We start from the raw sequence: 16,260 nt of genomic DNA on the forward strand, positions 1-16,260 counted from the left end.
ATTTGGATAGGATATCCGCTTCTTCATTTTCTTCTCGGCATATCTGAAGGACTTGGTGGCTTGGGATTGAGGCTAAGTAGCTCTGAACCAGTGCTTGGTACTTCGCCAGAGTAGGGTCCTTTGCTATGTATTCTCCATTTGTTTGCTTGACCACTCTCTGGGAGTCGCTGTAGATTTTTAAGTCCTGGACCCTTAGAATCCGGGAGAGCTTTAGTCCTGCGATCAACGCCTCATATTATGCTTGATTGTTTGTTGCTGGGAAGCTGAAGGATATAGCTGTCTGAATCTTAAATCCTTCTGGACTCCTGAGTATGAGTCCGGCTCCTGACCTTTCGGTTATTAAAGAACCATCTACCTTTAAGGTCCAGGCTTCCGGACTAATTTCCTTTTTTGGCTCCTGATCCGTGTCCATTGGTTGTTGGTCTTCTTCCGGGAAGTTGCATTCGATTATGAAATCTGCAAGAGCTTGAGCTTTGATTGCAGTCCTGGGAATGAAGCTTAGGTTGAACTGGCTCAATTCCACAGCCCAATTAACAAGTATTCCTGAGATATCTGGCTTGTGGATTATTTTCCTTAGTGGTTGATTTGTCACTACTCTGATTTCCCTCGGAAGTAGTGCCTGAGTTTCCTTGAAGTTGTCACCAGAGCAAAGGCAAACTTTTCCAATCTTGGGTATCTTGTTTCTGCATCTTTTAAGACATGGCTTACATAGTAGACTGGTTGCTGTGTTCCATTCTCTTCCCTGATTAGGGCAGCTCCTACGGCTTGTGCTCCTGCTGACAAGTATAAGTAGAGAGGCTCTCCTGGCTTAGCTTTAGTTAGGACTGGTGGCTGAGAGAGGTAGTTCTTGATTTTATCGAATGCTTTCTGGCACTCCGGATTCCAGTTTACCTCTTTCTTGTTGGTTGCTCCTTTGAGTAAATCAAAGAAGGGTAGGCACCTCTCTGCTAGTTTTGAGACAAATCTCCTGAGTGCTGCTAGTGATCCTGCTAGCTTCTGCACATCTTTTTGGGTCCTGGGAGCTTTCATCTTCTGGATTGCTTTTATTTTCTCCGGATTGGCTTCTATGCCTCTGTTGCTGATCATGAATCCTAGGAACTTGCCTGCTCCTACTCCGAAGGTGCATTTCTCCGGGTTTAGCTTGAGTTGGTTCTTCCTTAGATTTTCAAAGCATTCTTTCAGATCTCCCACGTGCCCTGGTATAGTTGTTGATTTGGAAATCATGTCATCGACATAGCACTCCAGATTTCTCCCAATCTGGGACTTGAATATCTTGTTCATGGCTCTTTGGTAAGTGGATCCTGCGCTGGTAAGCCCGAAGGGTAGCATCACATAAGTGTAGACTACTCTGTGAGTTATGAATGCTGTCTTAGGGATGTCCTTCGGGTTCATCTTTATCTGGTTGTATCCGGAGAAAGCATCCATGAAACTTAGCATTACATGTCCTGAGGTGGCATCTATCAGTTGATCAATGTTTGGAAGAGGATACGGGTCCTTCGGGCATGCATCATTTAGGTCGGTGTAGTCCACACACATTCTCCATTTGCCGTTGGACTTCTTAACCATGACCACATTGGCTAGCCACTCCGGATATTTGATTTCTTTGATGATTCCTGCTTTGAGTAGCTTTTCTACTTCTTCGTCAATGGCTCTTAGCCTCTCTGGAGCAAAGTTCCTTCTCTTTTGTTTTACTGGTTTCCTGCTGGGGTTGACATCCAAGCTGTGCATTGCTATGGACTCATGTAGTCCTGGCATGTCCCTTGGACTCCAGGCAAAAACATCTCTGTACTCCCGGAGGAGGGATACTAATCTCTCCTTGAAGGACTCCTCGAGTCCTGACCCAACTTTCACTTTTTTGCTAGAATTGCTTTCGTCTATCTGGACTTCTTCTGTTTCAACTGTCGCTTCAATTTTTGCTTGCTCTTTGTTTGAAATCATTTGATGAATCCGGGCTTCAGAGTTCTTCTTTAGATAGTTGTTTGTTTGTTCAGGTTCTTCGGTTGCTTGCATGGTAGGACAAGGTTGGTCTAGGACTCGACTTGTCTTGTCCTGTACCATGACTTGGTTGCTTGCCAGTTCTTCTGGACTTGTTTTGTTTGCTTCTTCCCTTGTCCGGGGTCGGTGCTTCTTCATGCTTTGTTGCTTGCGGAGGACCGTAGCCTTCCTCTTGTTATCTTGATGGGTTTCTGCCATAACTAACCCCTGGTTGTACCATGTTTCAGCGACTCCATAGTCTCCTTTAATCTCTCCGACTCTTGTTGGGGTTGGGAATTTGATCTTGAGATGGGAGATTAAAGTTATTGCTTGGACCATGGTTAGAGCTGATCTGCCAATGATTCCGTTGTATGAAGAAGGAGCGTTGATCACATAAAATTTGATGACATGAGTCACTTGGTTAGGAGCAGATCCAAAAATGACTGGCAGATATAAAGTTCCTTGGATTGGGACTAAGTTGTGGCCGAAGCCATAGAGTGGGTCTTCTCGACATTCATTTGAGCGGACGTTTCCTAACTGCATTCTATCCACTGTGTGTTTGAAGAGAATATTTACTGAGGAGCTATTGTCTATGAGCATTCTTCTTACTTCATTATCAAAGATGTCTAGAGTGACAACTAAAGCTGCATTGTGATGAGGGTTGACTCCTTCGTAGTCGTTGCTGCTGAATGATATCACCATGTCTGGGAGTGATTGGATTGAGAGCACTTCTTCGCCGAAGTCCGGGCTCCGGGGTGGGGAGTAGGATCCGCCTAGGACCACATTGACTACATTCTTTCCTTTCTTCTGCGCTTCCCCTCTGCTGTGGTCCCGAACTAAGTATTTGTTCATATTCTCATTCTTCACTTGGTCCTCAATGAAGTACTTGAGTGATAAGCAATTCTCGGTTTTGTGGCCATGAGTCTCGTGATAATCACATTGCCTATTGTAGGGCCTGCTCTCCGGAGGATTTTGCATTGGCTTCGAAGGATAATAGAAAGGCTTGTCTTTGACTTCTTTCAAGATTTCCTCCCGGGTCATGTTGAGAGGAGTCCAGTCCGGCTCCTGCTTCGGCTCCCGAGCTTGCTTCACGGGTCCTGGGTCGTTGTTCGACTCCTGCTTAGGACCAAGTCTTTGGAAAACCGGGTTTGCTTGTCTTTCTTGGCTTTGGTTGCTTTGCTTGAATTTCTTGTCCTGATGGTAAACCCCTTTCGGTCAGTCATCAGTGTTTTTACTCCTGGACCCTCCATTCCGGGTCATTCTCATTGCCTGGAGCACATCTGTTTCCTTAATGAATCTGGCAGCCATGGAATAAGCTGCTGCCAGACTTTGTGGCTCCTTATTGATTAGCTCCACAATATACCTTTCGTTGTGCTCTGGGTCCAGGTTTCTTCTAAAAATGCTTAAAGCTTCCCTCTCGTCCAGATTTGAAACTTTATTGATTGCTTCCTGGAACCGGCGCATGTATGCAGAGAGGGACTCATTGTCGTGTTGCCGGATCGTCTCCAGGTGACACATGTGCATTTCGTGCATTTTGTTCGCCCGAAATCTCCTAAGGAAAGAGGCTCGAAATTCCTTCCAGGAGTGGATGTTGCGGGAGGGGATTCTGCTGAACCATCTCTGGGCCCCTCCCTTAAGGGTTGAAGCGAAGAACCTTGATTTCGTCAAGTCGTTGTAGTAATATATCTGAGCTATCTGATCAAAGTAGTTCAGGTGCTCCTCCAGGTCTCCCATACCATCAAAGGAGTCAAAGTTGTATGTTTCAAGTTCCGCTGCCGGGGGATAGCTTCTAAGGAGTGGCTGAAAGGAGTGAGTGTTTCTCCAATCTCCACTCCTGAGTCTCTGTCCATCTTCCTCTGCAATTCATAGATCATGTCTTTTAGGTCCTTCTGCTTCTCTTCTTCTTCATCCTCAGAAATCAGCTCCGGAGTAGGGTCTCTCCGGGTTCTCTTGCTCCTAGACTTGGCCAACAGCTTCTCTTCTTCTAATTACATTCTCTTTTGGATCTTTAGCTCGAGCTTTGCTTCCTCTTCTTTCCTGATTTGCTTCCGGACTTCTTCCAACTTTCTCTGTTTAGTAGCTTCTGCTTCTTTCTTGCCTTGATCTTTTTTGTTTTTCTTTCCTTTGGCTCCAATGCGGTCGAACACAGACCTCTTTGATTGCTGGGAGTCCCGGACTCCTCCGGCTCCTCCTCTAGTTCTGCCTCTTCTTGGAGTCGGGTCTGTTCCTGTCTGTATAGTCTGATTGCTTCTGCTTGTTCATCGCTCGTAAGGTTGGCCATGTGCTCTTCGGCTACCGGGACATTGGTGTACTTGTACTGATTGAGCTCTATGAGGGTCCTGGCATCCCTGGTGTTTACAATTCTCTCCACTACGGGAGTGTGTAGTGGTTGCTCCTGGAACGTTTCTCTTTCGGCTCCAGGGTCAAGGGCCTGGGAGTGGTCTGGCTCCTAGACCTGAGCACTAGCAGATGGTCTCCCAGAAGTATTCTTTCCTGGTCTTGCCATTTCTCAACAATACCAACGACAAATAACAACAATATGCTACCGAGAATATCAATCTAAGGTTGCTTTTTGAGAATTGCAAAAACTACCCAGAATAACAACGAACACTAACAAATAGCTCCCTAGGAGCAGTTTAAACAACGATGCAGTATAATGCGAATGCTATATTCAAACTAGAGCAATAACGATTAAAGCTAACGATAGCTCACACAAACGTGGCTTAAATCAACAAAACGGGCTCACACAAACGTGGCCTAAAATAACAAGCGTACACAAACGTGGCCGAAATAAACAACATTCATGCTTATGAAAAAGGTGGGTTGCTTGGATTCTTACAATTTTGAATAAATGGACTCTTTGAAGAGTTTGTTGATGACGACGAATCCAGGGGCACCGAGACCCAAGGATGGAGCGACCCCTCCTTCTAGCGCCAAATGATAACTCCTGGTGGCGGGGCTGCTCCTTCGACGGCGTCCTGGATCCTTCGTCGTTGTGGAGGTGTAGCTGTGGTTGGGTTCCTACAAAACAACACCGAAAGGGGGGTTGGAGTCTCGCGGCGCCTCCGGCGTGAGAGTAAGAACTAGCTTTTTGGGAAGATGGAGATGAATATGAATGTAAGGTTGCTGTGTGTGTATGAGTGTGAAAGAATGATTAACCCCAAAACCTTACCTTCTTGGGCTATTTATAGCCCAAGGATAGGGTTTTGGGGTTGGTACCTTTGAATCGTAGCCAATGGTTCTGGGAGCGGAGGACACCTGGCGGGAGTGGATGCTTTACACGTGTCAGCGCGGGACTGGTCGAGGAATGTTCTGAGGATCCTCTGACACGTGTCCTGATTATTCCCATGATTGATGTGTGACAGTTGTCCCCGTCACGTGCTTGGGCCAACGTCTCACGTGCTGGGGTTTATCAGGGTTCTGCTTGCGGGACTGAGCTAGTTGGGAGTGGTGTTGCGCGGGACTACTCCTCCCAGGAGTCGCGTGGAGTTGGGGGCTTAGGAGTAGTCCTCTCAGGAGCTGTATAGAGTTGAATGCCTAGGAGTAGTCCTCCCAGGAGCTATATGGAGTCAGGAGCTTAGGAGTAGTCCTCCCAGGAGCTGCGTGGAGTTGAAGGCCTAGGAGTAGCCCTCCCAGGAGCTATATGTACTATCACATTTATTAATCAGTATAACTCATTATTGCGTATAATTATTACTATTTCATTATCTAAAATTGATAATTTACATATATATGTGTATATATATATTATGATAATACAAGAAACAGTTATAATAAAATATCGTTATCATAAAACACCGAAAACTAAATATAAACAAAGATGAGACAGAAATTTTTAAGGCTAAATATGATGTACAGGTAAAAAAAATTCAAACGTATATGGATATAACAAATATAGAACTTTCATTTCTATTAGAAAAATATTTGAACAAACTCGATAATCATTAATATTATGACATATACTTCCTATTCATGAGACCATCGCTCTCATAAAATATACTTCTGTCAAGTTCCACAATCATGTAACTCATTTATCGCACTTTTAACAAAATATATTAGTTATTTTTTTAAAAATAATAATAATAATTCATTCACATTTTCAACATATGTGGTAAAAAAAAGTGACAATCGCTATGGTGAATACTACAAAACCAAAATAAGAAATTAAGGCAACTAAAGCAAATAAACTAATTTTTTCTTAATTGACTAACATGATCTTGTAAATTAATTATGAAACGCAACCGTCGATTCGGATTCGGTTTTGATTTTGGTTTAAAAAATTTCGGTTCGGTTATAATCGGTTCGGTTTCGGTTACAAAACCGTCAAACTGCAACCAATTATGTCCGGTTTTCAAAAATGAAAAACGCAACCGTCAATTCGATTTCGGCTTCGATTTTGGTTTAAAAAACCTCGGTTCGGTTATAATCGGTGCGGTTTCGGTTACAAAACCGTAAAATACAAAAATAAAAAATAATATATAAATAGAAAGAAGTTTAGTAACATAACATATAAACTTTTTGTAAATTCCTTTCACAAGTAAACAAAGGGAATTTTCAAAAGAAAACCATAAGTTAATAAAATGTGCATGACAGGCTAGGGCATTTAAGAAAACAGCTGCAGGTTCAAATATTACAGTTAGTGTTTTAGTTTTTACCCTTTAGAATACATAAGTTGCTGCTAGACTACGTAGACAGAAACTTTAATCATGAACACTATTTAGGGCCCCTTAATTATACCAACTAGAATGCACATTTCTAGTAAATCATGTATTTATTTTTTAAAATATAAAATTTTGATTTTTTTAATTTCATTTAAATTATATAAATTATATATTTATTTAATTATTTAGATAATCGGTTCAGTTTGGTTATTGCCGGTTCAATTTTAACTAATAACCGGAACCAAACCCATGCAATCGGTTCGCTTTTTAATATTTTGGTTTCGATTTCAGTTCGGATTTTTTCGGCTCGATTTTTACCGGTTACGGTTCGGTTTTGGGTTGTTTTCGATTTTTTGCTCACCCCTACTTACAGTAAAGTCACTTCTCACACAAAACTAACTTCTCACAAATTACAACATGCTATATCTCTATTTAACAAACATGTATATAAATGTTAAATTTTTAAAATTTAAAATTTTAATGTAATAGAATGTTAAATTTTAAAAAATTTAATGTAATAGAATGAATAGTAAGTGTACTGAACTTGGTACTTCCTGCATTTCCAGAAACGGCCAAAGTCCAAAATTTGGTATAAAAAAATAAAATGACTTGCAAAAGTATGATATACCAAAATTTAGGAACAAGATAGGACACAAATTGGTGCAGGTAAAACACTAAAATACAGGGTCTTAATTTACAGTCCAGAAAAATGGCATGAATACAACATTTGCCTTGCATGAGATGCCTTTTCTAGTGTGACTAGGTATTATCCAATACTGATATAACAATTCCTAAAGAAGAAAGGACAAACTAATAAAGTTCACGTACAATCTAAAAGGTATTCTGAGCGTTAAACCTTCTCCGCGGATCTTTCCTGTAGTATGGAGTCTCATCAACTGTTTTCCTCACATAGTCTATGAACGCTTGAGGTGTCTGTGGAGAGTGTTCATTCACGACGGATGTACTGCTACGAGAAGGGGTTGCCGGTAAATGTGCTATGACAGTGGGGCTGGTAGGTGCTACATTTGACTGATCTCTATTTGGTCTATCCAGGTAATAGAGAAACAGAATTAATGTTGATATTAATACAGTGGAACACACAAGTACAATGACCCAATTGCTGAAGTTACTGGAGGAAGGCAGTCCTGTTATCTTCTCAGGTTCATAGTTTACATCAATTTCTACTTTCTGGCCATTGGCTGCAAGTGAGATGATCAATTTATCTTGGAACCTCTCGGAGCCGAGAACTTTGACCTCATATTCTGCCCGCCCTGCTACTCCATGATTTTCCATGTGGACAGGTGTGATCTGTAACTGTTTCCGACCATGCCAGTCAACTACAACATCCGTATTACCAACTACAGTTATGACAGACATGTCAGCCTTGGGGGTCAAATTTAACTGTAATGAGTTGTGGTCCATTTCCAGTATTGCAAATCCCCCAACAAAAAGGGCAGAAACAGATCCAGATATGTTGGCTCCTCGCACAGATGCACTAACCGTAACCCTTATTTCCTGCCTTGTATCTTTTAAATTTCCGATAGAATGGACCAAGTGTTTTGGGGAGTATGGAAAGAAAAGACAATACGACCTTCCACTGTAATCCATCCATGGGTTGGCATAACCAACAAAAGGTGGGTCCACCTTGCACTCATGCAGAAGTGTGTTAATAGTCCCACCTGCTTCATGGATGTGTTCAAATGCCTCACTGAATGTCACAAGGAAGCTATATCCTCCCGTTGAGATGGGAGCATTCGTTAGAATCTCTTTTGGAGCATTAACTGAAATCATATACCCCTTCAACACTGTAACCATTGTCAGAAACTTGAAATCTGAGCTTTCATACATGACTTGAGTACTTCCTTCTGCAACAGCTTCAGCTTCTCCAGACACTCTGTCTATTGAGACAGTACTTGAATTAACACTCGTCCACCATCCAGATACTTGATTGGTGAGGCCTTCAATGCTGAAATTAAGACGATTACCCAATTGGAGGATTGGATTATGAGGGCATACACGAGCACCAACTGTAATCAACAAGTAGTCCGACTTGGTTGAGTTATTTCTGAAAAATATTCGAACAAGCGCTCTACCAAATTGTAATCCTTTCAGATAAATATGCCCATCACGTGTGTCATTGATGGAAACAATGTCGCCATAATTAGTCTCCACATCATACAAAACAATATTATAAGCCTCGTAAAAAGGGTATCCAAAAGCATCATAATAAATTAACGGAACATCAAGTTCTGCTCCGATAGCAAGGTCAGCAATGTAAAATGGAAACACAAGTCTGTTTACTCTGATCTGAGCCACCTCAGCAACTCTAACACAAGATGCGATCTCAGATCTTCCGCTCAATGTATCTTTTGCCTGAATGCACCCAATAATATTACTATCTCTTGTTTGTATTTTTACACTTCCGATAGACATAGCTTCATTTAGTAACTCAATATTATTCTGACCCTCATGTTCTTTTAACAAAGAGTAAGTAATAGTTCCTTTGCTGCTCTGAGCAGCTCCCTGGCTGTAGGACTCTGAGGATGATGGCAAGAGATTTGATGTTATATAATGAGGAGGAAGTACCCATGTCGCTGGTTTTCCAAGAGCAAGAGGGATATCTGGTACCACATAGAGCATTATGGATGCAGTATAAGTGCTGGACTGTGAATATGAACGAGATACAAAATCACAAGATAATGAAACGTCAACACGGGTCCTGCCAGAAGATTTTCCATACAACACGCGAATAAACTTTAGGTTGAGCTTAACATTAGATCCATTTTCTTCCAAATTAAGGGAAGAGGAACCATGTCTGTGCCCATGCAAGATATCTACAACTTTAAAATTCATTACGTCTTCATCTTCAACACTCCATTCATAATTCTTGCACAGCTCATACAAAGAAAACAAACTACCATTGGCAAAGGAAGGATAAATAGGCATGCTGCTGCCAATAGCAACTTGCTCACTCTGGACATTTAACATTACCGAAGGAGGCACCGTAACTACTACATTTCCAAATGCATGACACGTCACTTTATCACCACTACTATAAAATCTAGCCAAGAGAGTGGTATTCCCTGGTGCAATTGCACTCAGCCGCCCCAAAGATCTATGAATTATTGCAGTCACATCATCCAAACTTTCATATTCAACATAACCGCCAGTAGTTGGGCCTCCTTCTACAGTAAGTACGTAAGAAGCACCAGGTACAAGATATATTCTGGAGGGACGTATACTCAGTGGAGCATAAACTTCTACCTTAATACATTGACTCACTATTTCACGTCCAGATTGTTGCCTCGTGCTTACATATAGAGTCGTAATACCGCGATTTTTGGCCTGAAGTATAAAAGTTTGAGCCTTCACATATCCGTCAATAGTCCCATCTATCAGATGAACAACGCGATCTTCAATATGCACACGAATGTTTATATACATGTACTGAGAGAAGTCAAATGAGCGTCCATCATTCACCCCAGCCAGAAGATCTACAGAGTGGGAACCACCTTCCACAAGGCTAACTAGTTCTCCTGAAGTAATCTTAAGCCAATCTACATCAGCAACTTGTACCACAGAGGCAGCAACAAGTGGTGGAGAAAGTCCCATATCATAAACTGTCACAAGTGCAGTCCCTAAACCTTTAGGCACTAGTGATAGTTGAGAGCACTGTACATCCGGCGGATAATCAATTACTTCAGCAATTAGGGTATCATTAACCACAGTATCCAGTGCGCAACTCCCTCCACTAATTGAGAGATTTAATCTAGCCAAGGGACTGAAAAATAACAAGCTGAACTCTGGAACAACTTTTAAAGTAGAAACTAGATGTAATTGTATAGCATCGGTAAGAACTTTTGAACCGGCATAGGATTTAAGAAATTGCTGATTGCTCAAGGTATTTATAAATCCATCAACAGTAGCACGAACAGCACAAAGCCCTGTAGAGTTTTGCAAGACCAAAAACCTCTCCCAATGTGAAATGGATGAAGCAACATCATCCCAAAAGGCTAATCCATCACAATTTTTCATTTCCCAACTTAAACTAAGAGAAGAAGAGTTTCCAAAAGCATTTCCAGAGTCACTAATGCCAACAGCAGATACTCTTATAGTTTGCCCATTAGCCACGGTGATTGGAAGCACACACACTTGCCCTGAATTCCGGTCAGCCTGCTTTGAAGTCTGTATTACATCAAGGGCATTGACAGCACTATTAACTACTATTGAGATTGAAGATGGTAAGCTACATATGACCACTAATTCAGCCTCTGCCACGGCAGGTAGAATATGATTATTGCCAGCCAGGTTTCCACGTTTGAAAAGAAGCTTAAATTTTCCCCAATTCTGGCAGGATATTCTATATAAGCTACCATAAATTGTAGTAATATTATGGACCAAAACCCCTTTGTGGTTGGTATGTTCCTGAGGTAGAATTTCCACACTTTCAGTAAATTCAACACTTCCTCCCCACTGATCTGGTCCTCCAGACAGAATGACATCCATATGTGTGCCAGGGACAAGATTTAAGATTTTCAAATTCTTCAACTGTTTATTAGCCTCAGCATAAGACAAATTGAACCAATAACCACCATACTGGTTCCCATCACCTGCCTGATGCACTAAGAGTGGTAGATATGCTGAAATAAGGGTTGATGCTTTTAAATCGATTGGTCCACTAAGGGAAAGATCAGGAGAATGATATTTTTTTTTCAATGATGCATGTAGCAATGTTCGACCAGTTCCAGAAGCATATATACGGGCCCAGGCACATGGAGGGCCATATAGTGACACATATATATCAGGGACTTCTTGCTTGTCCACAAGAAAAGATTCCCTTTCTGTATAAACAATTTTTAAACAATCACTTTCGATATTCCAGCGAATGGCGGAACTGAAGGCATCACATCTGAAATAGTATTCACCATTAGAAGCTTTCAGTGTCACGGAAGCTACAAGATTTGATCCCACAACAGTCTCTACAGGAAAATATTGCAGCATAATCATAGAGGAAGGAACGGAAACTTCAATTTCCACCTCATCATAATTGAAAGAATCAAAAATAGATACAACTTCAATAATAGCTTTCCCTGGTCTCTTTGACTGGATGATACCATGTGCAGATACACTTACAATAGACATATCAGAAGAAAACCATTTGTAGTCACTGAAAGACATGGCACAACCTCCTGCAGCCTTAAGCTCAACCTCCTGATAGACAGATGGGGTCCATGGCAGGAAAATACTCCCAGATGCACTTCTTTTGTCCCTGCTAAACTTAACTTGCTCACAAACTTTGACTTCTTGCACAACCTTGAGAACCTCTTTCACCTCATTAAGCCCATTACTGAATGTCAAAGTTGCTGTTAGTTTTCCCAATCCATATGACATCGCTCTCAGAATTTTAGAATTCAAGCACGCACGTTTCAAAGTAATATTATCTGAAACTGGAAACGTATTCCAAAACTCATATTGGTTATCGTACAAATTTATATCATCACTCTCCGTAATATATATCTCTTGTGACTCAGGTACTTGCGAGAAGACTTTCATTTCAATGAGATATTGTCTACCAGAAACAACATACCAACGTGAAACAGATGGATAAGGTGCTGCACCTTCGAGAATATCACCGGAATGTGACAGAGGCAATATGTATAAAAATAGAGAATCTGGCAGCACAACGTGTATAGATGACAGTTGGATGTGGCCGTCAACCCTTGTATCTTTAACAATAACATTTGTTACACCTAAGTTCAATGCAAGAGCTCTACCCAGTGTTGTGTCTATCCGAGAAACTGAAGAGTTCAAAACCGACCATTGATGATACAGAGATGGCAAAGTTACTGCTTGAGGAATATTCCCCCGTATAATTTTAAGAGAATATTGCACAACAGCACCGACGAGAACAAAAACTGGAGACGGTGGATAAAGAGACATAGCTTCTGCAACAGTTAAAATTATACTATCTGCCATGTGATCATACGTTGGCTCAAGCAAATCGACTGAAACACGTTCGTGACCGATATCAGTTCCTTTTACGACATAAAGGTCCGAAAATACTCCACTATCTTCCAGTTTGATTTGGACGTCCAGATCACCACACAAGCCACCACAATCACCTAGCGGAGACAGCTTTAAAGGTACGTGGACAAGGTGGTGGGTTGATCCATCATTATCAGGCATGAGTTGCCACATGAACCGTATGCCCACTAGGGATGAAAACACATTTTCTGCACAAGAAGACCAGTAAACAAAGATTTACGAGTTTGTTTATAAATTCACATCATATTAAAATACGACACCAATTGTATCTGGTTCAGAGAGGCCCAGGCCCCCCGCACTGCAGTAAGCAGTATTAGCCCAAGAACACATGCAACCAAAGTCTAAAAAATATTATTAACAATAAAAGCAACTGACAAAGATGTCTATAAGAAAATTTTGAGATCTCAGTATCTCATCTCTCGTTATTCCTCAATCCTCAGTAATATTCTACTAATTAGACCAAAGATCATGAAAACATAGTAAATTAAGAGCACGTTTGACACCCCCCCCAAAAAAAAAATTTACCAGCAATGGGAAGATCCGTTTGGGCTGTGTATATAGCAATTAAATTGTTCACCAAAAATTGCAGTGATGGATTTAATTCTTATTCGTGAAAAATACATAGTAGAATCAACAGGCAGATTCATATAGTATCAATCTCTGCAACTGTTGACACATAAAAAAGAACAGCTGTTGTCTATATACAGTATATTGCGTGGCACATTATTCTTGGCAAATGAGACCTATCAACAGTAGTTTTCTTTGTCAGACTTTGTTGCTAGCAGTTTGGAAGTAGTGTCTGTGTGTGTGTGTGTGTGTATCCGCGCGCACGCTAGATTACAGCAAATTAAAAAAAAAAGGACGCTAGATTATAGCAAATTAAAAAAAGGTGTGGGTTAAGTTCATAAAATCTTAATGCACTAGGAAATTAGCCACTAGTACCTGAGCATCCTAGGCATACAAGTGAATTATAGTAGCATGGTAACTAGCAAACATACATGTGAAGACATGGAATTGTTTTAATTTCGTTAATATTCAACAACAAAGATTTATTAATCTGCTGTTCTATTTTACTGATAAAGATGGTATTACCTGTTAATTCCTCCAACTATATTCATATGAACAGTCACTGATTTAAAAAAATGCTAACTCTTTAACTCAACAGAATAAAAAAACGCAAATCCTCGGAAGGAAATAGAGAGCGGAAAGGCCCAGCTCGGCCAACAACAAACAGAACTCAACGAGCTAGTACAACATTGAAATTAAAGACAAACTTTTGCTTCCTGCTTCCTAATTTTGCATGCAAATGGACCAAACCCCGATTAAATTTAAAATAAATTGCACAACTTCAGGGATACTTTTGGAGATATTTCTTTTTCATACTTCTGCAATAATGTTCCTGCCGTATGGAAGGAATAGCTGCCGAAACAAATAATTTCCAATTCTAACTCAAATGGATCCTCTAGAAAGATTCTGAAAGAACTGAATATTCTCCATCAAATTTAAACTATAAAATATAGCATTTCGTCATGAAAATGGTGAAGGACAATCAAAGAAAAGATGTTGAATTGATTCAGCTGCAGAGTTTCACACAGCACGTATAGGGGAGAGAGCCATGCCAAAACGAATCATCCTATCTTTCTTCAGAAGTCTTCGTTTGATAACCCACCTACAAATCTATATTATGGAACCGCAAATGGGTAATGAATGAAATCCTTCCAAGGAACTAAAAAAAATCTAAGGTGCAATTATTACGAATTGCATCACTATGTCTACCGTACTGGTCCAGTTGTATTAACTAGTAGTGAAGGTAGTTATGACATTTCAGGAGTTAGTTGCTCACTAGGGTACTATAAATAGTAGTAGTAATTCTAAGTTCAGTTGATGCTTTATGAAATATCAGAAAATAGGACTTAGTTCCACCCTATGTTACTCGGACTCTTCATTTTACCTTCGAGTACCCATGTCGGACACTCGGATTTGGACAATTATTTTAGACCAAAATATGTATATTTTTTAAAATGTTGCCGAGTCCGATACCTGGACACATATCCATGTCGGACACTTCCGTCCGAGTAATTCCACCAATTTATCTTCCTACAATTATCTGCTGTCTTTCTCTCTCTCTCTAAAACTATCTTCTCCGGTTTCCCTGCAAGTTCACTCTATACTATCTCTTTCCATCCCTAAATATCAATATCTCTGGTCTATCTTTATCCCTCTGCTATATCTCTCCAATTCTGCCTAATCTCTTTGATTTCTATCTTAATGCTGCAATTTCTACCTGTTTTTCTATTGCATCTCTTATCACTTAAACATACAACAACTCCAAAAACATTCAAGTATATGTTAAAAAAAATCTAGATATCCAGACACACAGCCTGTTCTGCTAATATCAGGAGGAAACTGCTGAAGCTCAATCATGTGATGATAATTAAGAGGGAAACTAGTTATGTTATCAAAACTAGTTATGCCCAGTAGTCGATAGGGACCAATATGATGATTTGACCCTGGTCCTTAAAAGTTGTATTAACACTTATATACAAAAAGTAAAAGTTAATCAAGTTTGTGATGCGGTTATTGAAAAATGAAAGTAAAACAAATGAAAACAAAGCAAAGTGAGGTACCTTGAGTATCAAAGGCACGGACACGTAGAGTGGCAAGGCCATCTAAATCAAGTTTGACAGAACTATGAAAGATTTGAATTCTGGCGAGATTATCAATGTAAACTTTGCAACGAATAACCCTGCCAGTATCGACATCGGTAGCATAGACAGCAGTCTCCTTGCGGCCAGTAAAAGGTGCTATTGACAATAAGTGTGCAGTGGTAGAGCAGTGACTAGATGAATTGTACTCTGGTACAAGAGACAAGATATCATGATGATCCCATGACCATTTGAAGCAACCATCACTTGCTTGAAGTCTATACTCAACAGGATTACTCATCTTGGGTGGCAACAATATATTCACATCAGCTATGTGAGGTCCAAACGACGTCGCATAGCCATTGCTAACTAACACTAACATCAACACCAACACCACACCTAACCAACTCGATGCTGATTCACACATCCCTAGGATGGATTGATTGATTGATTGATTTTCAGATGATAGATTCATACAAGGGCACTCAATTTCTCACACATTTGTATATGTATATGTATATAGGGCAGGCAAGTGAGTGTGTGACTGTGGAGATATTTTAGGGTTTTGTTTTGGGCAACACTCGGACAGGAGCAACTCGGAAGAGAAGGGGTTTATGTGGGGCAGCTCGGACTCCCATTTAAAATCCTTATTATTAACATTACTTTGCCCACCTTTCCCTTTATTTATTTTAATTTCGCAACTTAAACTTATTTTGATTCTCTCATATTTATTAATAACAGTACATCCTCCCATACACAAATATTTCATGTTAATTAAAATAACTTAAATTTATAAGATTTCATACTTAACATATGTCTTCGTACATACACTAAAAAAATAAATTTATTTATTTTGAACTTACTTGTACATCTATTATTTTACTTTTCCGCATACTTTAAGGTGAATTGAATATATAAATTCATTGATTCTTTTT

General features: G+C 40.3%; 1 protein-coding gene across 1 annotated transcript; it reads right to left on the reverse strand.

The window, feature by feature from the left end:
* Positions 1 to 7,283: 7,283 nt before the first annotated feature.
* On the reverse strand, positions 7,284 to 15,951 carry LOC141671939 (nuclear pore complex protein GP210). The gene is made up of 2 exons (XM_074478395.1): positions 15,308 to 15,951; positions 7,284 to 12,868 (listed from the first exon to the last, which is right to left on the reverse strand). Exons 1-2 carry the CDS (start codon positions 15,798 to 15,800, stop codon positions 7,467 to 7,469), a joined length of 5,895 nt encoding a protein of 1,964 aa, XP_074334496.1. The 5' UTR covers positions 15,801 to 15,951; the 3' UTR covers positions 7,284 to 7,466.
* Positions 15,952 to 16,260: the final 309 nt, after the last annotated feature.

The sequence above is a fragment of the Apium graveolens genome, chromosome 7 (assembly GCF_009905375.1).
Source record: "Apium graveolens cultivar Ventura chromosome 7, ASM990537v1, whole genome shotgun sequence".
In the NCBI taxonomy this organism is placed as follows: Eukaryota; Viridiplantae; Streptophyta; class Magnoliopsida; order Apiales; family Apiaceae; genus Apium; species Apium graveolens.